Genomic DNA, 23,127 nt, shown 5'->3' with positions numbered 1-23,127 from the left:
TGGACAACTGAAGCATCGCTGAAAGCCCAATGGGATCTGTGCACGGAAACGCAAGAAGTACTGTCCCTTTCAGCTACAGTGTGCCAAGCTTTGGGTAGCAGTGCAGTTGAGGTACAGACAAGGAAGTAACGAAAATTGCTGTATGGCTGGTATGATTTGGGTAATGATAAAATATTGATGTTTTTGGTTGTTGTGATATTCGAGGCTCTTGGATTATCAAGGTCTGAATGAATGTTGCAATCATTTTGATTTGCTGTTATTATGCTGTAAAGAAATTGTTTGTTGATGGTGTATATTTTGTTTTATATGTTTTTGGTTTGTGTAAAACTAATTTTCTGTATGTTTGATCTGATTGTGTTTGAAAAAAACCCTGTATGTGATTTGTTTTGACTTGCGGAACCATCCTTTTTGTATAAGTTTGTATTATATGTGATTGTGATCTAACTGTGTGCAACTTGTTTTGACTCTTGTTTTCTGGTTAATGATTCATCTGTTTAGCAGCAGCATCAAATGTGATTGCAGTGGTGAAAACTATTTTGCAGGAGTAGGGAGACCCTTGAAAATAATTACAGCTAACCAAACATACTTGCACTGCATTAAATGAATACAATGTATCTGTACTGTGATCTACCAGCAATAAGAAAAAGACCCCGATTCTTTTATTTTTAGCTGAACCACTGAGTTGTTACACAGAAGGTTGGTTTGACACTGTCAGACTGCTGAGTGTTCATTTTGTTCCTCTGGATGCCCTGGCCTGTTCTGCCAGTACTTTAAATGTTTACTGCTGGATATAGTTTGTTTTCTTTTGAGGATGGGGATGGTATTAACTTCATTATGCGAGTTGAAATACGTTTTGAAATCTTATGAAAGAAATCAGCTCATTTCTATATGTACAGAGAAGAGCCCGGTCACCTACTGTTGTTAGAATAATTGATGCGCTCTAAACTTGCGCTAAGTATGTTCTGTAGTGCGGAGAATAATGTGAAGTTTTTGCCATCTCCCACTTCGCTTTTTATTTGTCATTTTTTTACTTTCCCCTTGACCTTTATTTGTCCTTTTTACATTTAGTCAAGTTTTGACTAAATGTTTTAACATAGAGGGGGAATCGAGACGAGGGTTGTGGTGTATGTGTGTAGAGCGATTCAGACTAAACTACTGGACCGATCTTTATGAAATTTGACATGAGAGTTCCTGGGAATGATATCCCCGGATGTTTTTTTTATGTTTTCGATAAATACCTTTGATGACGTCATATCCGTTTTTCTTGAAAGTTGAGGCGGCACTGTCACACTCTCATTTTTTGATACAATTGATTGAAATTTTGGCCAAGCAATTTTCGAGGAAGGCCGGACTTGGGTATTGCATTTCAGCTTGGTGGCTTAAAAATTTAAAAATCTGAAAATTGTAAAAAAAATAATTTGTTTTTAAAACGATCCAAATTTACGTTCATCTTATTCTTCATCATTTTCTGATTCCTAAAACATATAAATATGTTATATTCGGATTAAAAACAAGCTCTGAAAATTAAAAATATAAAAATTATTATTAAAATAAAATTTCCGAAATCGATTTAAAAACAATTTAATCTTATTCCTTGTGGGTTCCTGATTCTAAAAACATATAGATGTGATATGTTTGGATTAAAAACATGCTCAGAAAGTAAAAAAGAATAGAGATAAAGAAAAGCGTGCTATCCTTCTCAGCGCAACTACTACCCCGCTCTTCTTGTCAATTTCACTGCCTTTGCATCGAGCGGTGGACTGACGATGCTACGAGTATACGCTCTTGCTGTAAAAATGCAGTGAGTTTAGTTTCATTCTGTTAGTTCCACAGCTTGACTAAATGTAGTAATTTCGCCTTACGCGACTTGTTTAAGTGTTCAATCTTCCTGATATACAGGTACAGAGTCCTTCATGTTGTAAATGTTGCTGTATCTTTCATATGTACATGTATGTGAAAATAATATAACGTTTCTTGTTATACATGTAATTGAACTTTCACAGGTAGTATCCGATAGTTGCCAGTCTTACCCACAGAATCTCTTATAATTATGCTTGTTGCACTTATCTGTACAGTGGATTGTTTCTAAAATTAACATTAATGTGAATGGAAAGAGTGTGTTGAGCAGTTTGAGCTCTATGTGTACATAACATGTGATTTATTCAAGATGCAGGTGAACTGGCAGTAAGAAATCAACCCTGTGATAAAACAGTACATTGCTGAAAGACGTTAAGTTACAAGCCATTGTGTTGACTCTTTGCCAGCATTGTGCTTATAATACAGTCGAACCTGTCTAAAGAGACCACCCAAGGGACTGAGCAAATGTGGTCTCTTCAGACAGGTGGTCTCTTTAGACAGGTGATTTATATAGTCGTAAAAACCGTTGGGGATCTTTCTTTCTTTCTTTCTTTATTTGGTGTTTAACGTCGTTTTCAACCGTTCAAGGTTATATCGCGACGGTGGGGATCTTTATGGGTGGTCTTAATGGGCAGGTGGTCTTTATGGAGAGGTGGTCTGGAGGGCAGGTTCCACTGTAGTTGCTAAGCTGTTTCCATACAAGCTTCCATGTTCAAGCTTAATTGGCATCCAGTGTGTTACTATTATTGTTCTGGAAAGGAATTCTCCACCGTAAACAGTGTAAAGACAAAATAAGATTAAACATTCGCAGACAATCATTATTTGCCAGCACAATACTTGTACAATGTTTGGTTTTGTTTTGTCAAAAATTAAACGTTCCAGTAACTAACCTTTCTTGTGTTTTCTTCTCGATTTGGAAATGTTAGCAGTCTTATCTGTTTTGGATTTCTGCCTGTGCAATAGATTATACTTACATGTACCTACAGGATAACCTCACTGGTTTCTCTATACAAGGTCTTCAGTTCTATTCTGCAGGACAGTCATGTCAATTTCACAGAAATCTGTGCTTTTATTTGACTATATTCACTGATTGCCCAGATTAGAATTTTCTGATCCTCTCTGTGTTTTGTTAGTTTGCAGAAGAACGTCTCCTGTTTACTGAATCGTTGATTAGAAAATAGCTAACACTTTGCTGGTGGTCTGTTCAGCTTGCAAGAACATGAGTTTATACATGTACAAACATTGCATTCAGGGTTTGCAGAAGAAGCATTCCAGGAACTGGGAACAGTGAAGTGATATCACGTTTTGACGTGTGAACATTTCCCCAGAGGGTAATTTTTTTGAATGGGAAAATGGGGAACAAGATATGATTTGAGAATCATATTTTCTGCTCCCTTTTCCTTGCTTGTTTGAAAGTGCTTTTTGCTGGCTACATTCAATGGTGTTTTGCGTTTTCAAGGAGGATTCATGAAGCGGGAAGTATTTGTGTTGGAGATATGTGATAACAGTGGGCAGAGATGTTTTTTGCCATGGCTTGAACATGTATATATGTCATGCACATTTTTGGTGTATATATTGAAAAACGTCTTCTGTTCCTGCTTTCATGAATGTGATACATTTTGCTTGTTATGTGTTGTTACTTTTGTCAAGTTGAACATTAAAATAAAGTAAAACTAATAAAGTGGCGTGTGTGTTTGTGTGTGTGTGTGTGTGTGTGCATTCAATCCATTACAGGAGTGTGCAGCGATTACAGTGAAGACACAGTCAAGAAACACAGTTTTTCATTTGAAAAGTACATTTTTTAACTAACAGTCAGTTAAACATCTTTGCTTTCCTTCCTGCCAGTAGGTTGGGCCAGCACTGCTGCCTTTTCTCATAACAGTAAAATATATTTCTGAAAAGTACTCTTGTACCAAACATTCTATTGAACACATTTGCTTTCATTCTTGTCAGGAGTGGGTTGGGCCAGCCCTGCAGCCTTTTCTTTTCGTCTCTTACTCTCCTGCATCTTCTTGTGTCTTCTGCTTCCAAGATGGGCTGCAACAAAGACATTACATTCATTTTTCTTTTCTTTATTGACCCATTGCTGGGAAAATCAGGTCTCTTCCTCCCAGTGGAAAGCTAGCAGCAAATGATTCACGATAACCAGGTGTGTGTGTGTGTCTTTTGGTGTGATCAGCCACCTGCACTTGTGGCAGAATGACGGAGATCTTTAACCTGCCACAGCTGTGATATGGGGGTGGGACACGGATACCGTCTCTGAGTCTGCACACACTGTCCGGCCCGGACTTGAACCGTGACCTGCGGATCACAAGACCAGTGCCCTATCAACTGAGATAATTCAGAAGCCCACACAGCTATTTGCCACATGTCAACAAAACTTATACAGGTATCAGTGCACAGTGAGAACCAATGTACGTTACAATGCAATTCTGCTTATTCAAATACAAACCGAAAAATTCAGTCAATCAGCTTATGTCCAACCTCTTCAAATCAAATACATTTCGTTTGGTATAACATTTTGACCTTAAAAAAGAAAAAAAAGAAGATATTTCAGACCTTTCAAAGGAATTAAGCACCGGCACGGTTGGCCTAGTGGTAAGGCGTCCGCCCCGTGATCGGGAGGTCGTGGGTTCGAACCCCGGCCGGGTCATACCTAAGACTTTAAAATTGGCAATCTAGTGGCTGCTCCGCCTGGCGTCTGGCATTATGGGGTTAGTGCTAGGACTGGTTGGTCCGGTGTCAGAATAATGTGACTGGGTGAGACATGAAGCCTGTGCTGCGACTTCTGTCTTGTGTGTGGCGCACGTTATATGTCAAAGCAGCACCGCCCTGATATGGCCCTTCGTGGTCGGCTGGGCGTTAAGCAAACAAACAAACAAACAAAAGGAATTAAGCTACCTTTCTCCGACATCTAGGGGACACAGCTCGCACATATTCAGGCCAATAAAAAGCCACACCGTATTGATTTATTACAAGGCTCTCCAGCCACCCCTCCTCACCTTGCCACTGATCCAGCGTGGTAAACACTCTGCCGTCACACACCTCACAGACATTATGCACGTGTAGTGTGCCTGGTAATGTGTCAGGGTTCATTGGTGACACTGGGATTTCTCGACTCTGCCAGCAAAGTTATGATACATTTGAGAATGGAGGACTACGCAGTCACCTGGGCTGAAGTGCACGAGAAAGTTACCAACTGAGTGGGAGCCAGCCGCGGTGTTGGGGTTGGTTGAAAATGAGATTTGCTGTGATTTCAATGAATCTGACCCCGCCTTTTCTTCTCACCCGGTTGGGTGGCACCCACTTTTGCTTGATGCACCTCAGCTAAGGGTGACACAGCAGTCCCCTTTTCACATACTGAAGAAGGAACAGCATCACATAAACAATGACATATGAGCCTACGGTAAACTGCTCCTCACTGTGGCTGATGGGGTCTATGTCGACCAAAAGAGTGGGATTCCCTGTAGGTGGAGTTCCTGGAGGGGAATCCCACAGGGTGGAGTTTTTCAATAAAACTTGCAAACCATACTCGAATTTCTAAAAAATATAAAAAAAGATTGAAAAACATCAAATTCTACCGATGTCGCCAAGCATCACGTGACTTTCAGCGATATCAGTGACACGCTACAGGAACTAAATCCTGTGGTATTCCCTGTATACAGGGAATCCCCTTCCAGGAACCCCACCTACAGGGAACCCACTCTTTTGGTCGACATAGACCCCATCAGCCTCTCTGTGGGTTACACACCGGAAGTGGACTTTCAAGGACCTGCAGGTGGTGGTCAAACGTTAACTTACCGATCAAACAGTTGCCCAAACATTTAGATCACAATGGGAATGTCTTTTACTCTGGAAGTAAGAAAAGCACAGACACACAGGCAGAGGCATGTAACATGCAACATGCTACTGCACCAACATACACTTCCATGCACAATCAAATGGCTAACAAACACATTTTGTTCAAACATTGTATCATAACTGTGCAGTGTTTAAACACGTACAGTTCACTGTACCTATTACTTCTGCAGAAGGGGTCTAAGTCAACCAAAAGGTGCACTTCCTGTAGGCATTTTTCCTGTAATATAGGGAATACACCGGGGTGCATTTCCTTGTGCACCTACAGGGAATGCACCCACTTTTGGTCGACTTAGACCCTTTCTGCACTACTTCTAACTAGTCTGATCACAAGAAGAAACACACAGTGATAGCACTCACATCTAACAAGGCGGAGATGATGTCTACAGCAGGTTGCAGAACGTTGTCTGACCACTGCGAGGGGTCTGTGGAATCTAGGCTGTACACTGCAGGCACATGCACACCAGGCCCTGTGGAACAGCAGTAATAACAGTGAGCAATTGATACAACATACAAATACATACAGTGAAACCCCCCTTATAAGACCTCCCCCCCCCCCCCCCCCCCCCCATTTGAAACTTCCTCCCTTGGAACTCATTGTCTCCCAGGTACGGATATATCTGTACTCATATGGCTCTCTCTGACCAGGTACGGATATATCCACTAACTGTTAGCTTCAGTCGCTTCCTGTCGCGTCGATCTAACGCCTGCATTCCAGCGTGATGATACACAGTTACTACAATTCTGAGTGACCTGCTGCAGCACACCTGGTCTAGGCTAAAAAAAAACTTGGTCAACATAGCTGGGGTAGAAAGTGTTAAGAACCTGTTTTCTCATACTTTCTGTTCATAACCTATGTAAATTTACCCCCATAATAAATTTTAAGGGGCTTATTGTCCGTCCGGTCTTAATTGCCTATATTGGACATGAATTGGTTTATACGATTCGAGTTTTTACGCCCTCACGGCTTTTGATGTATGCGTGTTTAGGTGGTATCAGCCATCTGCACTTATGGTAGAATGACCAAGATCTTTAACGTGCCATTGTGGTGACACGGGGGTGGGAGATGGATACCGTCTCTGGGTCTGCACATAAAGTTGACCCGTGTCCGTCCCGGCCCGGATTCGAACCAGCGACCTTTCGATCACAAGTCCAGTGCTCTACCACCTGAGCTACCCGGGCCCCATTTTAACACGCCCTCCTTTTATAAGACCTGATCTTCTCAAATTTGTGAGGTCTTGAAAGGGGGGGTTCCACTGTATAATACATAAATATTCATAGGCAAAATACTTACAAGCTAGCATGTGCTTCCACACACAAGCACATCTGAACACACCCTCATATGAGTGTGTGCACCACACAGACAAACACACACAGACACGGATCCATTCAACTGTCTTTTTATGTGTCTTATAACTGTTTACGTTACATGGCAATAAACTGTATTCTATCCTATTTTATTCATCAATGCAGTGACACACACACACGCACAGTGACACACACACACACACACAAGATACACACATAGACATACTTGTAAACACAAACAAAATCAACGGTAACCATTAATCTATAGCAAACAATCACAGCAGTAGAACAAGTCACACATGCTTAACGCCGTTTTGTTCTCTACCAACTATAGGCAGTCATATCAAATACCAGATTAATCTCACAGCAGAAAAATAACATACTCTTCAGGAATCTGTTTTTAATCCACTTGAGCTGTTTGCGTGCATACTGGCGGGTAGCCAGCTTCAAACCCTCCAATCCTGCAAAATAAACCAGCCAACAGATGAGCAGAATTTACCTCCTAATTCCTCAAGAAAGCTTGAAGTCCAGGTGGCCACAACACTTCTAAATTCCAGCAACGTTACCTGTAAACAATCTGAGCATAATAGATTTTGAAAAGCTATTACTGTATCTTACTGCTGTACTGCTTACCATTTACAAGCCATAATAAGCCAGGAACATTATTTTCATTCAGTTTGTATCTTCTGAATACCTTGCTGAAATAAAGCCTTTCCCTCCTCTGTTTCCCGTTTCTCAGGAGGCAGAATCAGATATTGGTGAAACTCTTTGAAACCAATGCTCTGGAAAATGCCCAGCGTGTAGTCTGGGGAACTGAAAAAATCAACACACAGGTCAGGTAACATTTTTAATAATCTTGTCAACCGAATCATCATCACTGATTAAATATCAATAACAAGAAGAGCAAACGCTCGATCGAGTCACTTTCGCAGTTCTGAATATTATATGAGGCATCAGATGGACAGGAAGAAATTGCTATTCACAACACAATGAGTCACGTTCACATAAAATTTGAGCCCGGTCACTTTTATAGTTTCCGAGAAAAGCCCAACGTTAAGTTGTGTGTTGCCGAACAGAAAAGGCTAGTTATCTCCCTTGTTTTTCTGATAACGTTCGTAAAAGGCTACAGATGTAAATACTTTGATGTAAAGAATAATCCTACAAAGTTTCAATCACATCCGATGAACTTTGTCAAAGATATAAAATGTCTAATTTTTCCTTTGACGCTGACCTGTGACCTTGAAAAAGGTCAAAGGTCAACGAAACCATCGTTAAAGTGTAGAGGTCATTGGAGGTCACGACTAAACAAAATATGAGCCCGATCGCTTTGATAGTTTCCGAGAAAAGATATAAAATGTCTAATTTTTCCTTTGACGCTGACCTGTGACCTTGAAAAAGGTCAAAGGTCAACGAAACCATCGTTAAAGTGTAGAGGTCATTGGAGGTCACGACTAAACAAAATATGAGCCCGATCGCTTTGATAGTTTCCGAGAAAAGTCCAACGTTAAGGTGGTGTCTACGGATGGCCGGCCGGCCGGCCAGACGGCCGGACGGACAGACTAACACTGACCGATTACATAGAGTCACTTTTTCTCAAGTGACTCAAAAACACAAGTTCAATGCTAATGTGTGTGTGTATGTGTGTATGTGTGTTTGTGTGTGCACATTTGCATGTGTGTGTGTGTGTGAAAATGTGTGTGCAAACTTGTGTTTGCGTGTACATGCATGCATACGTGTATGCACATTTGCATGTATGTGTGTGTGAAAATCCTTAAACAGCTTACATGAACATGTTCAATCTCACCAAACAAATCACTGAACTTGTGAGTATCATAAATATAACACAAAAGGCTTCAAGACGTATTTGCTGCTCACAAAAACAAATCAATAGCAACTTTTCTCCGCAAATATTTTCCTCAAGACAACAAAGACATTATGGACAATAAACAAACCCATTTTGCGCCGCAATGCTGTCAAGGTAGTGTTTGTGAAGGTCATGTAGCTCGGACATTAGACCATTCTTCAGCATATCATCCACTCTCTTGTCCAGCCGCTCGTATAGCACTGAAGACAAAGGTAGGAATTCACTGTAGGTCGGTGGTGGAATTTCATCTAAGAAATGTGAAAGACTACAGGATTCTGAGTGAGTTACCTCGTGTTTCTGTTTCTGTGTGAAAGACTGAAGTAGCCATGAGAATGTCATGAATACCATCACATATAGTCTAATTTGCTTATCATTTTTGATCATTTATTCAAAAACACACCCCCAAAAACGCTTGTACTGATACAAGTACTGGATCTTTGGCTCAGTAGCCTTCAAAGCACACAAACCACATGTACCACAAACAAAACATCATAACAGCAATGAGAATTAAGTTGAAAAAGCATTACACACACACACACGCACACACACACACACACACCACACACACACACACACTCACACACACACTCACACACACTGAAGAAAGCAAGCAAATTTACACACACACACACACACACACACACACACACACACACACACACACACACACACACACTCACACACACACACACACTCACACACACTGAAGAAAGCAAGCAAATTTGAAGGTACGGTATTGTACCATTCTGTTCAGACTGGAGCCAGAAGATACAGCAGTGGGGGTAGCGCAGTGCACCGCTCAGCCCCGTTGTGTTGCCGCTGATGTGCTGAGCCTGGTGGATCTTGCTCATGGCTACACCATAGTTGTCAAACACTTGCAAGGCCCTGAGAGAAAGAGAGCACTTTATCACAAACATAGAACATCATGTGATTGACAAACTGATCATCAATGTTCGCTGATAGTAATACGGTTGAAGCCCCTTTTAAGACCTAAAAAATCGGAGAAAATCAGGTCTTAAAATGAGGGGTCTTAAGATGAGGGGTCTTAAAATGAGGGGTCTTAAGACGAGGGGTCTTAAGATGAGGGGTCTTAAGATGAGGGGTCTTAAAACGAGGGGTCTTAAGATGAGGGGTCTTAAGATGAGGGGTCTTAAAATGAGGGGTCTTAAAATGAGGGGTCTTAAGATGAGGGGTCTTAAAATGAGGGGTCTTAAGATGAGGGGTCTTAAGATGAGGGGTCTTAAAATGAGGGGTCTTAAGATGAGGGGTCTTAAAATGAGGGGTCTTAAGATGAGGGGTCTTAAAATGGTGGTTCCACTGTAGTAATAAACCTTAACTCCTAAGGGTTTTGAGACAGACTACTCTTATTAGATGCTCGTCAGTCTGACAAACAATTTTACTTTACTTTATTTGGTGTTTAACGTCGTTTTCAACCACGAAGGTTATATCGCGACGGGGAAAGGGGGGAGATGGATAAAGCCACTTGTCAATTGTTTCTTGTTCACAAAAGCACTAATCAAAAATTTGCTCCAGGGGCTTGCAACGTAGTACAATATATTCTTTCTTTCTTTCTTTCTTTATTTGGTGTTTAACGTCGTTTTCAACCGTTCAAGGTTATATCGCGACGGAGGGAAGGGGGGATGATGGGATAGAGCCACTTGTCAATTGTTTCTTGTTCACAAAGGACTTATATTACCTTACTGGGAGAATGCAAGTTTCCAGTACAAAGGACTTAACATTTCTTACATACTGCTTGACTAAAATCTTTACAAACATTGACTATATTCTATACAAGAAACACTTAACAAGGGTAAAAAGAGAAACAGAATCCGTTAGTCGCCTCTTACGACATGCTGGGGAGCATCGGGTAAATTCTTCCCCCTAACCCGCGGGGGGTTGACAAACAATGAAACGTGAACAATTTATTGAATCCCTTAGGCAGCAACACAATCAGCAGGGAGAGCAATTACTTGACGAAAGCATGAGTAAGGTGACATTAAATGAGTGGAGCTGCTCCAGCAAGCATACATGACCTGACAATCTTCCACCTATTGTTGGGATGCAGGCTGTGGCGTTCAGTTAAAACAATTCGTTTTCAAAAAACAAGAGTAAAGTGCTGTTCAGGGCCGGAATGTATGTAGTGAGGATAGAGACTTTAGTCCGGGATAAACCCTATCCTCGAGCTAATTTAGCCCACTGTAAAAATATCCCAATGCATGAGTCGAGGTTAGCTCTATCCTCGCGCTAAGAGCCTGGTCAAACTATCCCCTCGTTTTGGAGCTGATAAGTCTCTTATCCCGGGGTTAGTGGAAAAACAACATGGCGGCGGTCGCACTTCAAGTGCGAAGAAACCATGTTTTCACATACAGGAATAGCCTGTTTAATGATTGTGTTTGATGTATATGAACTTTAAAAAAAATGTCAGTTTTGCCGTGGAAATTTGTGTGATCACTGACGGTGTTTAAAATGAATTTGAACTTCAAGTCGAAATGGCGATCCACCCACCCCCTCCCTTTCCCTCCAACTTACTTCACTGGAATCCTAGAACAAATGTCCTTGTTGCGCCGCATTTCGCCTTACCTAATGTGAATTTGCACAAGAAAACAACAACGTGAAGAAAACAATGGCACGAAAATAAGACTGGAACCAAGTTCGAAGAAACATTTCGTCATGCTTTTCATGACGTGATGGTCTACAGGGGTCATTTAGAACAGAGCGACGTCACCTTTCGAACGCAGATTCCTGAATTTAGAACCGTCTTGACATCCTTTCATGCGCAGAGATGCGGAAATCCCCATGCCAAAAAAAGATCGAGGGGAAAGTTCGGATTAGTTATTTTTTCTGTAGTCTCGACACATGCATTGAGCTAAAGTATCGATGATATCCTAGGGATAGATAGTCCGGGTTAAGCTTTTATCCCGGGTTAAGATAGACCTCGATACATACATTCCGGCCCAGATGGCCAACTTTCAAGTGAATTTTTGTCAGGACAAAGTTGGTTGAAAGTTGCTGACCATGTGAACAGCACAACAGTTGAATATTTGTCCCACCTAGGCCTGAGAGGCAAAACAAGGCTAGACGTTGCTGAACGCGCACGCAGACAGTGCAAGAAGCAGTCTAATTATAAGCCAGCAGTTGAAGATTTGTCCCACCTAGGCCTGAGAGGCAAAACAAGGCTAGACATTGCTGAACGCGCACGCAGACAGTGCAAGAAGCAGTCTAATTATAAGCCAGCAGTTGAAGATTTGTCCCACCTAGGCCTGAGAGGCAAAACAAGGCTAGACATTGCTGAACGCGCACGCAGACAGTGCAAGAAGCAGTCTAATTATAAGCCAGCAGTTGAAGATTTGTCCCACCTAGGCCTGAGAGGCAAAACAGGGCTAGACATTGCTGAACGCGCACGCAGACAGTGCAAGAAGCAGTCTAAATATAAGCCAGCAGTTGAAGATTTGTCCCACCTAGGCCTGAGAGGCAAAACAGGGCTAGACATTGCTGAACGCGCACGCAGACAGTGCAAGAAGCAGTCTAATTATAAGCCAGCAGTTGAAGATTTGTCCCACCTAGGCCTGAGAGGCAAAACAGGGCTAGACATTGCTGAACGCGCACGCAGACAGTGCAAGAAGCAGTCTAATTATAAGCCAGCAGTTGAAGATTTGTCCCACCTAGGCCTGAGAGGCAAAACAGGGCTAGACATTGCTGAACGCGCACGCAGACAGTGCAAGAAGCAGTCTAATTATAAGCCAGCAGTTGAAGATTTGTCCCACCTAGGCCTGAGAGGCAAAACAGGGCTAGACATTGCTGAACGCGCACGCAGACAGTGCAAGAAGCAGTCTAATTATAAGCCAGCAGTTGAAGATTTGTCCCACCTAGGCCTGAGAGGCAAAACAGGGCTAGACATTGCTGAACGCGCATGCAGACAGTGCAAGAAGCAGTCTAATTATAAGCCAGCAGTTGAATATTTGTCCTACCTAGGCCTGAGAGGCAAAACAAGGCTAGACATTGCTGAACGCGCACGCAGACAGTGCAAGAAGCAGTCTAATTATAAGCCAGCAGTTGAAGATTTGTCCCACCTAGGCCTGAGAGGCAAAACAGGGCTAGACATTGCTGAACGCGCACGCAGACAGTGCAAGAAGCAGTCTAATTATAAGCCAGCAGTTGAAGATTTGTCCCACCTAGGCCTGAGAGGCAAAACAAGGCTAGACATTGCTGAACGCGCACGCAGACAGTGCAAGAAGCAGTCTAATTATAAGCCAGCAGTTGAAGATTTGTCCCACCTAGGCCTGAGAGGCAAAACAAGGCTAGACATTGCTGAACGCGCACGCAGACAGTGCAAGAAGCAGTCTAATTATAAGCCAGCAGTTGAAGATTTGTCCCACCTAGGCCTGAGAGGCAAAACAAGGCTAGACATTGCTGAACGCGCACGCAGACAGTGCAAGAAGCAGTCTAATTATAAGCCAGCAGTTGAAGATTTGTCCCACCTAGGCCTGAGAGGCAAAACAGGGCTAGACATTGCTGAACGCGCACGCAGACAGTGCAAGAAGCAGTCTAATTATAAGCCAGCAGTTGAAGATTTGTCCCACCTAGGCCTGAGAGGCAAAACAAGGCTAGACATTGCTGAACGCGCACGCAGACAGTGCAAGAAGCAGTCTAATTATAAGCCAGCAGTTGAAGATTTGTCCCACCTAGGCCTGAGAGGCAAAACAGGGCTAGACATTGCTGAACGCGCACGCAGACAGTGCAAGAAGCAGTCCAATTATAAGCCAGCAGTTGAAGATTTGTCCCACCTAGGCCTGAGAGGCAAAACAGGGCTAGACATTGCTGAACGCGCACGCAGACAGTGCAAGAAGCAGTCTAATTATAAGCCAGCAGTTGAAGATTTGTCCCACCTAGGCCTGAGAGGCAAAACAGGGCTAGACATTGCTGAACGCACACGCAGACAGTGCAAGAAGCAGTCTAATTATAAGCCAGCAGTTGAAGATTTGTCCCACCTAGGCCTGAGAGGCAAAACAGGGCTAGACATTGCTGAACGCGCACGCAGACAGTGCAAGAAGCAGTCTAATTATAAGCCAGCAGTTGAAGATTTGTCCCACCTAGGCCTGAGAGGCAAAACAGGGCTAGACATTGCTGAACGCGCACGCAGACAGTGCAAGAAGCAGTCTAATTATAAGCCAGCAGTTGAAGATTTGTCCCACCTAGGCCTGAGAGGCAAAACAGGGCTAGACATTGCTGAACGCGCACGCAGACAGTGCAAGAAGCAGTCTAATTATAAGCCAGCAGTTGAAGATTTGTCCCACCTAGGCCTGAGAGGCAAAACAGGGCTAGACATTGCTGAACGCGCACGCAGACAGTGCAAGAAGCAGTCTAATTATAAGCCAGCAGTTGAAGATTTGTCCCACCTAGGCCTGAGAGGCAAAACAGGGCTAGACATTGCTGAACGCGCACGCAGACAGTGCAAGAAGCAGTCTAATTATAAGCCTGCAGTTGAAGATTTGTCCCACCTAGGCCTGAGAGGCAAAACAGGGCTAGACATTGCTGAACGCGCACGCAGACAGTGCAAGAAGCAGTCTAATTATAAGCCAGCAGTTGAAGATTTGTCCCACCTAGGCCTGAGAGGCAAAACAGGGCTAGACATTGCTGAACGCGCACGCAGACAGTGCAAGAAGCAGTCTAATTATAAGCCAGCAGTTGAAGATTTGTCCCACCTAGGCCTGAGAGGCAAAACAGGGCTAGACATTGCTGAACGCGCATGCAGACAGTGCAAGAAGCAGTCTAATTATAAGCCAGCAGTTGAAGATTTGTCCCACCTAGGCCTGAGAGGCAAAACAAGGCTAGACATTGCTGAGCGCGCACGTAGACAGACCAACAGGCAGTCTAATTTTAAGACAGCAGTTGAATATTTGACCCACCTAGGCCTGAGACAGCAAAACAAAGCTAACCAATGATCAGCCCACACACTGACAGCTAAATATAACCTCAAACCATAGAGCGCATCAGGGTAAACCACTTGAGAATCGTGGGAGAGGTGCCGCCGCAGTAGGGCAGAGCTCAACTGAGCTTTAGAGTCGCTGCTTAAAATCAGAGGACTGTTCACATGCACGACTTTTTGCTGATTTGATCTGGGCAACTTTTGAGCGACTTCCAAGCAACTAAATATGGTGGAAAGTTAGCCATGTCAACAGCACTTAACCCTTATGCTGGTTGTCGCGACATATGTCACGCTACTTTATGTATACTGTCACCTGGTTGTCACGACATATGTTGCGCTACTGGCTCAGTCTGTTTGGTCGGTTCCGATTACCTCCCATGGATGCGAAAACATATGACCGTTTTTCTTTATTTTTCTCTCTGTTAATTCACCAGTGGCTATGTAACATGTGTTACGGAATTGCACCAGTGTCAGGGTTAAAAAAACAAGAAGGGCAAAGCCCATACGACTCACATGCTTGACCTTGACCTTCAGGGTCAAGGTCAAATAACTAAACCTAGCAATGACATCATACACTAAGAACTGCTTTACACATTTTTCCTACCAAAATACATGTGACCCAAGGTCAAGGTCATCCAAGGTCATGCAACACAAAGCTGTTAATTCAAGACATAGGAAGTACAATGGTGCTTATTGGCTCTTTCTACCATGAGATATGGTCACTTTTAGTGGTTCACTACCTTATTTTGGTCACATTTCATAAGGGTCAAAGTGACCTTGATCATATGTGACCAAATGTGTCTCATGATGAAAGCATAACATGTGCCCCACATAATTTTTAAGTTTGAAACAGTTATCTTCCATAGTTCAGGGTCAAGGTCACTTCAAAATATGTATACAATCCAACTTTAAAGGACCCTTGCGACCTTGACCTTGAAGCAAGGTCAACCAAACTGGTGTCCAAAGATAGGGCTTACATTGCCCTGTATAGCATACATAGCTAAGGTTGCCATTCTCGATAACTTCAGAAAAAAATGCGAAAATGTGAAAAATGGTCGTTTTTAAGACAACAATTACGGCCCCTGTGACCTTGAACTTGAAGTGAGGTCAAGTTGCCGCACATGTTTTTTGAGATCTTGTAACCATACACCATCAGGCCACATCAGGTGTTGATAGACTTAATAGTGTCCAAGAAATATCCAACGTTAAAGTTTTTCGGACGGACGGACGGACGCCGGGACGGACGGACGGACGACTCGGGTGAGTACATAGACTCACTTTTGCTTCGCATGTGAGTCAAAAAACCAGCCAGTCATTCAATTGAGATGTTTCGAACTAGCAACCACACCTGACAATTTTGCGCCTGTTCTTGGGGTGCAGGCGCTCAGCGGATTGCGGGTCTACTTCTTGCAGAAGACTGTGCAGGTGAATGATGTCCATGCCAGCGTATTTTCCTTCCTTCTCTCTTCTGGCTTCGCTGCTCTGTACTTGACTTGTTTTTCCTCCGTCTCTCTCCCTGTCTTCTGTACTTGAGTGCTCCGCGCTGACCGAGAATGAATCAGAAGCAGCCGCACCGCTGCCTGCATTCAGACTTGCACTCTCATCCTCGTTGTTTTGTGAATCCGATTCAGAGGACTCAGGACTTGACAAGACTCGTTCTGATGCCGCGTTGGTGTCTGAGGAGTAGGCTGACCTGGCTTTTCCAGGACCAGCTGCTGCATGGTTTTCTTGCATTCCACAGCTTTGCAGTTCCGGCTTTGTGTTGGTGCTTGACTGCTGAACAAGGCCAACTGTCTGCAAAAAAAAAAAAAAAAAAAAAAAAAAAAAAGAATAGTACAACTAATAAGCAATGTAATTTTGTATGACCTGAGATGGAAAGAGACTTGGCGTTTAACACAGTGAGATGGGCCTATTGATAATGATAGACAGACGAAGCCAGACGGATGGGGAGACGAACAGACTGAGAATGTCACAGATAAGGAGATAGACAGACTGATAGGCAGACACATAAAAGCATACATCCTCAGTAAATACCTGTTCATCAATGAGAAAGTTCCAGAGCAAGGCTTCAATGTAGTAGTTTGTCCCCCCAACAATGATGGCCATTTTGTTTTCATGAAGTAGATTTTCCATCTGTTTTAGATAAGGCAAATGAAAATAAAAGAGCTTCTTTGAGCTTCATATCTTAATGAGCAGGAAATCAGATTCATCTACATCTGCTGAATGACATAAAAAACAAACAAAAACACGTTTTTTTCACCAAAAACAAAACCCTAAAGGAATAATCAGGAAAGCACACATACACACACAATGTCATGTTCATGCGTGCATGCCTCTGTCACTTTTTTGACCTGATGCATTGTTCTGACCCCTGGCTGGTCCACCGTCAGATGGTTTTGGCACGTAGTAGGTCTTAGCCAGGACATTCTGATCTATACATATTTTTAATCCTGGTTCAATTAACCTATTGTTCTCTGAGGCTGGTAACAACACTGCACACACACACACACACACACACACACACACACACACACAAAGCAAGGATACAATGGGCAAGGCCAAGGTCCTGAAGTCCTGCACAGTGTTGTTCATGCTCAGTGGACTCAACACGCTCAGCAGATGATGAGGGCACTGAGCTTGCTCCTCCTTTGTCACTTTGTTTGTAATGATGTCCAGCCCTTTGTACATCTGCTCATTAAAGAAATCGAAATATAACATTAATAACAAATGTTTTTCTGTGAAAAAACACACACAAAAACACAAAAAAAGGTCCATGCCTGATCTTGTCTGTAATTTAAAAAGATAATAACTGAGAAAAAAGGCGCTCAAGCGCCATGCGTCATTTTTGTCTAGATTAAGTAACAGTGGATTCCCCAGATCCATCAGATTTGCCATAAACTTCCCGCAAACGGTCAGATCAATAGTATTCCTTTGATCATTAATGTAATTGTCAATACAACTTCCACATTTATAAGTCAACTGTCACAACTGAAAAAAGAAAGGATCAAAATGTGTCCATTCCTGCCAACAAATTAAGTAACATAAAACCACGTTCACTAAATACACTTACGTTAGCATGCCTACATGAGTGACTGCATACAAATGCAAAAAGAGAGAGAGAGAGAGAGAGAGAGAGAGAGAGAGAGAGAGAGAGAGAGAGAGAGAGAGAGAGAGAGAGAGAGAGAGAGAGAGAGAGAGAGAGAGAGACAGAGAGAGAGAGATAGATTACACGCAGCACCAGAACCAGTGCTTATTAGGTAATCTTGAACTTTAGTGTGTTAAATTCATAGCTCCAAATTCAGAGGCATTTTAGCCTCCAAATTTGCAGAACCTGCACTTGTAAACATAACAAGTCATTTAAGATCCCTTTGGATTCACGGAATGAACTGTATGAATGCTCGGAATGCATTCCGTTTACATGCGTCAAAGAAGGAATTATCCTGAGCGGCGACAAGGGAGGCAACTCACATTACCTTAGTGATGTCCCTTGGTTGACAACGTAGCCATTTCTGTTCATTTTCGTCGATCAAACATCCAAATTAATTAATTATGGTTAAGTTTGGAGCTCAATCCGTCAATTAACTTCACGACAAATGTTCTTTGGCTTGATTACAGGGACTTGTAATTGTATCAATGATAAGTAAAGAATGCCACTGAATTCTGAGCTATGAATTTAACAGTAACACACTAAAGTTCAAGATTATTATTAAATTTTTATTTTCATGAATGTACTGCTGCAAGTGAATACTCACACACATCAAGCACACACCCACTCACACACACACACACTGCTCACACAAACACTGATTATCAAGAAGACACATGCAACCACACTGGAAGACCATAAAACCGAATTGGGCGTTCAAAAAGCCATAAAAGGCTATAATTTAATTACAAAATATCGTTGATAAAACTAGAGATAAAACAATTTCACCACCACATACAATACAAATACATAATATAACTAGATGATTACCCGCTTCGCCGGGAAGAAGTAGAGCCGAATACCAGGCTGTGCCTGGGACCCGGCTTTAAGCCGGCGCACGAAGGAAAGGAGATAAACATGCAAAACACTGGAGACCTTCTAAAAATAGTAACGTGCAGTGACCTTCTAAAAATAGTAACGTAGTAACGGGAATATGGATTGACGCCACACGGAGGAAGGGAGATAATCGCGGCTGAAAACACTGGAGAAGATAAGGAAGAGTTACTGGTAGTGGATCCCGACAACAACAAAAAAACCACAAAAAAATCGGTTCAGCGCGCACAGCGCTGCGCGCTGAGAGCACGTGTTGAAATATCTCATCGATGAGGTTGTGTCCGGGGTGTAGCTGAATACGGTGTCCAAATTTGAAAAAGATCCACCGAGAACTTTGGCCGTGCATCGCGAACAGACAGACAGACAAACAGACAGACACTAGTCGTATATATATATAGATATACACATAACAAGGCCAGTAAATCATTTTACGCAAGCATTGTTCTCTAATAATTGCATTTACGAATAAAAACGAAGTTTGGCAACCAGCCTCAGGTGGAAGAAGGGGAATGTGGAGGGTGGCAAAAAACTTTGCTGCTGCTGCGCCCGTGTACAAAAGCTGACTGACTACACTGAATACAAAAGCCAACAATCACATATCTAGGCGTAGGAATATTTTACTCAATAGGCCCTACACACACAACTGCCACACGATACAGGACCCCTCTCACGTGCAGCCCGACCCATCCGCCGAACACGCTACTCCAAGGTGTAACCCATCCCGCAGAAGAGACCGACTGCGCGAGAGAGCGAGCTGAGCGCACTCACACAAATTTAAACTTTATTTATTCTAAATAACACTTTAACACACTAAAGTTCAAGATTACCCACTGTGTTAAATTCCTAGCATTCGTACAGTTCATTCCGTGACTCCAAAGGGATCTTAGATGACTTGTTGTGTTTACAAGTGCAGGTTCTGCAAATTTGGAGGCTAAAATGCCTCTGAATTCGGAGCTATGAATTTAACACACTAAAGTTCAAGATTACCCACTAAAGTCCAAGATTTCCGCTTATTCAATACCTGCATAGAGTCAGCACTAATAATTTCTCCATTGAAATGTTGACCCAGTTCAATGGACAACTTTGATTTGCCTGTGCCTGTGGCCCCCAAAATGACAACAACAGGCACCCTTCTGACAGCAGCCATCATGCTTATCCTTGCAGGGGACACTACTCAGCGATCAGCTTTCTTTACTTTCCGAGTGCTGTCCCTTGCTGTACTGCAGCTTATCATAACCACAGGTCGAAAAAGGAAAACAACGGTCACAGTTGAACAGTTTTGAATACTTTTTCATATCCACAAGCTGAGATGCATTACTAGCTGTTTTTTCTACAGCCTGCCATTCCTAAACTTATATATATGTGTAATAAGATAGCGACATTTTATGGTAAGGGGAGACTACAAGATTTACTAGGTCGCGGATTTAAAAAAAGCGGTTGTGTCCCTTGGACCATGTCCACAGAGCCTTGAAAACCTACACCTCCCACACTCACTCTCACCTCTTACTCTCACTCGAGATGTATGTATGTGTGTGTGTGCGCGTGCGTGTGTGTGTGCGCGTGCGTGTGTGTGTGTGTCTGAAATGATAACAAAAAGCTATAATATACCTGTAAGTTACCACCAAAAAAATTGTTTGTGGACTGACTGATGTGATTCTTCCTTTTGTTTGCTCAATTTGTAGCAAACTGCAGACATTATGAGAGGCAGAAGAAAATGAGTTGTAAGATAAATGGGTGCAAATTCAATTGTAATTGAAACCAATGGCTTTTTTTGTACCAAGATTGAAAAGCTCTCACTTGATTATGAAGATTTAGATGTTTCACCTGTGTGTGTGTGTGTGTGTGTGTGTGTGTGTGTGTGTGTGTGTGTGTGAACAATTATGTATGACCAATATTGAAAAGCTCTCACTTGATCATAATTTAGATGTTTCACATGTGTGTGTGTATTTGTGTTTGTGGACAATTATGTATGACCAACATTGAAAAGCTCTCACTTGATCATGATAATTTAGATGTTTCACATGTGTGTGTGTATTTGTGTTTGTGGACAATTATGTATGACCAACATTGAAAAGCTCTCACTTGATCATGATAATTTAGATGTTTCACATGTGTGTGTGTATTTGTGTTTGTGTGTGTGGACAATTATGTATGACCAACATTGAAAAGCTCTCACTTGATAGATAATTTAGATGTTTCACCTGTGTGTGTGTCGTGTTTGTGGGGGTGTCGTATTTGTGTGTGTGTTTGTGTGAATCAATATTGGTGTTAACCGGTAAATACCTGTATTTTACCGGTTGAAACGAGAAAATACCAGAACAAAATTGGCTGTCGGTATGACCTACCGGTTGATTTTAAGAACCACCGTATTTTTTTTGCTGGCAAAACTATAAAACCAGTACTCTGAGTTGTACTCTAACTGGTTCCAATGACCAGCCTACCGTTTTTTTCTGGACTGTTTGAAAAAAGTACTAGTGCCATCACTGTGTGTGTTGGGAGAGAGAGAGGGAGAGAGAAAGAGAGAGAGAGAGAGAGGAAGGATATCATGTTATGCTACCAAACATTTGTCTATTTCTGTTGTAAGATGTGCCTTTGTTCTTGTTGACTCTTCGTCTTCCAACACAAAAATTACAGCTGTTGCAACTGGACACGGTCCTGCCATAAAGAATTGTTTCTGCCAAAATATTAACACTCAAGAGCAGACTGAAAATGATGATTACGCAGTTCATTTGAAAATGAATGAATTAAATGGGTACTGCCGTACCTGTAAAGAGTCAGTCAATTTGGAATTGCAAAAATATAGTGTATGGTTTGATGAGAAGCCGCCAAGTGTCAGCGAGAGGACACCCTCAGATAAAGGCCATGTTTAGTCATTCATGTCATTATATTTAGTCAAGTTTTGACTAAATATTTTAACATCGAGGGGGAATCGAAACGAGGGTCGTGGTGTATGTGTGTGTGTGTGTGTGTGTGTGTGTGTGTGTGTGTGTGTGTGGAGCGATTCAGACTAAACTACTGAACCGATCTTTATGAAATTTGACATGAGAGTTCCTGGATATGAAATCCCCGAACGTTTTTTTCTTTTTTTGGATAAATGTCTTTGATGACGTCATATCCGGCTTTTCGTGAAAGTTGAGGCGGCACTGTCACGCCCTCATTTTTCAACCAAATTGGTTGAAATTTTGGTCAAGTAATCTTCGACGAAGCCCGGGGTTCGGTATTGCATTTCAGCATGGTGGTTAAAAAATTAATTAATGACTTTGGTCATTAAAAATCTGAAAATTGTAAAAAAAAATAAAAATTTATAAAACGATCCAAATTTACGTTTATCTTATTCTCCATCATTTGCCGATTCCAAAAACATATAAATATGTTATATTCGGATTAAAAACAAGCTCTGAAAATTAAATATATAAAAATTATTATCAAAATTAAATTTTCCAAATCATTTTAAAAACACTTTCATCTTATTCCTTGTCGGTTCCTGATTCCAAAAACATATAGATATGATATGTTTGGATTAAAAACACGCTCAGAAAGTTAAAACGAAGAGAGGTACAGAAAAGCGTGCTATCCTTCTTAGCGCAACTACTACCCCGTTCTTCTTGTCTATTTCACTGCCTATGCCGTGAGCGGTGGACTACGAGTGGGTCTTGCTGCGTTGCATTGCGTTCAGTTTCATTCTGTGAGTTCGACAGCTACTTGACTAAATATTGTATTTTCGCCTTACGCGACTTGTTTTACTATTTATCTTACCAGTTTACCTTCTTCTTCCGCGGTCCAGGATTTTTTTGCCTCAGGTCAGACTTCAAGTTTTGTAGCTTGAATAAAGCTGACCAGTTTACCAACTGAACACTGTAGCAGATTCCCCTGGTGGTTAGGTTACCTTTCAGGACAGGTACATGTACCACCGTAGGAGTCCTACTGTAGCCATTGTTCCCGATGCACTGGGATGTGCATTTGAAATAGAACATCTGTAATTGTGTAGATATGTCAGATTTCTGTGACTTTGTTCAAATCTGTGCCTAAAAGTTTAATTTGTTTACTTGCATCAGTTTAGCACTTATAATAATACTGTGGTCCTGACTCGCAAAGTACGTCTTGTCACGCTTGATTTTGTTGTGGGTAATAGTGTGGGATTCACTGATTGCATTGTGCTTCAAAGCAGATGTTAACAGAGACAAAGCATACCGAGATGCCTTTACTTGGTAGTTGAAGGTCACACACACACACACACACACACAGAATCATAAGATCATCTTCAAACCTTTACAG

The 23,127-nt window shown here is 42.1% G+C and overlaps 1 protein-coding gene across 1 annotated transcript; it reads right to left on the bottom strand.

Moving 5' to 3' along the window:
• Positions 1–3,645: 3,645 nt before the first annotated feature.
• Positions 3,646–20,018, bottom strand: LOC138966626 (tRNA dimethylallyltransferase-like). Its single transcript, XM_070338915.1, has 11 exons — positions 19,874–20,018; positions 17,361–17,501; positions 16,848–16,946; positions 16,162–16,607; positions 9,630–9,772; positions 8,976–9,087; positions 7,718–7,836; positions 7,407–7,484; positions 6,076–6,185; positions 4,860–4,977; positions 3,646–3,894 (listed from the first exon to the last, which is right to left on the bottom strand). Exons 1-11 carry the CDS (start codon positions 20,000–20,002, stop codon positions 3,779–3,781), a joined length of 1,611 nt encoding a protein of 536 aa, XP_070195016.1. The 5' UTR covers positions 20,003–20,018; the 3' UTR covers positions 3,646–3,778.
• Between the last annotated feature and the right edge of the window lie 3,109 nt (positions 20,019–23,127).

Source organism: Littorina saxatilis, linkage group LG5 (assembly GCF_037325665.1).
Source record: "Littorina saxatilis isolate snail1 linkage group LG5, US_GU_Lsax_2.0, whole genome shotgun sequence".
Classification (NCBI taxonomy): domain Eukaryota; kingdom Metazoa; phylum Mollusca; class Gastropoda; order Littorinimorpha; family Littorinidae; genus Littorina; species Littorina saxatilis.
The sequence above is the reverse complement of the archived record's forward strand: the minus strand, read 5'-3'. Positions and strand labels throughout refer to the sequence as shown.

Coding starts and splice junctions, on each gene's coding strand:
- LOC138966626 (XM_070338915.1), bottom strand. CDS start 20,002: ATGATGGCTGCTGTCAGAAGGGTGCCTGTTGTTGTCATTTTGGGGGCC. Junction 16,947..17,360: donor GGACCTTGGCCTTGCCCATT/GTATCCTTGCTT, acceptor TATCTAAAACAG/ATGGAAAATCTACTTCATGA. Junction 3,895..4,859: donor CACGCTGGATCAGTGGCAAG/GTGAGGAGGGGT, acceptor TCTTTGTTGCAG/CCCATCTTGGAAGCAGAAGA.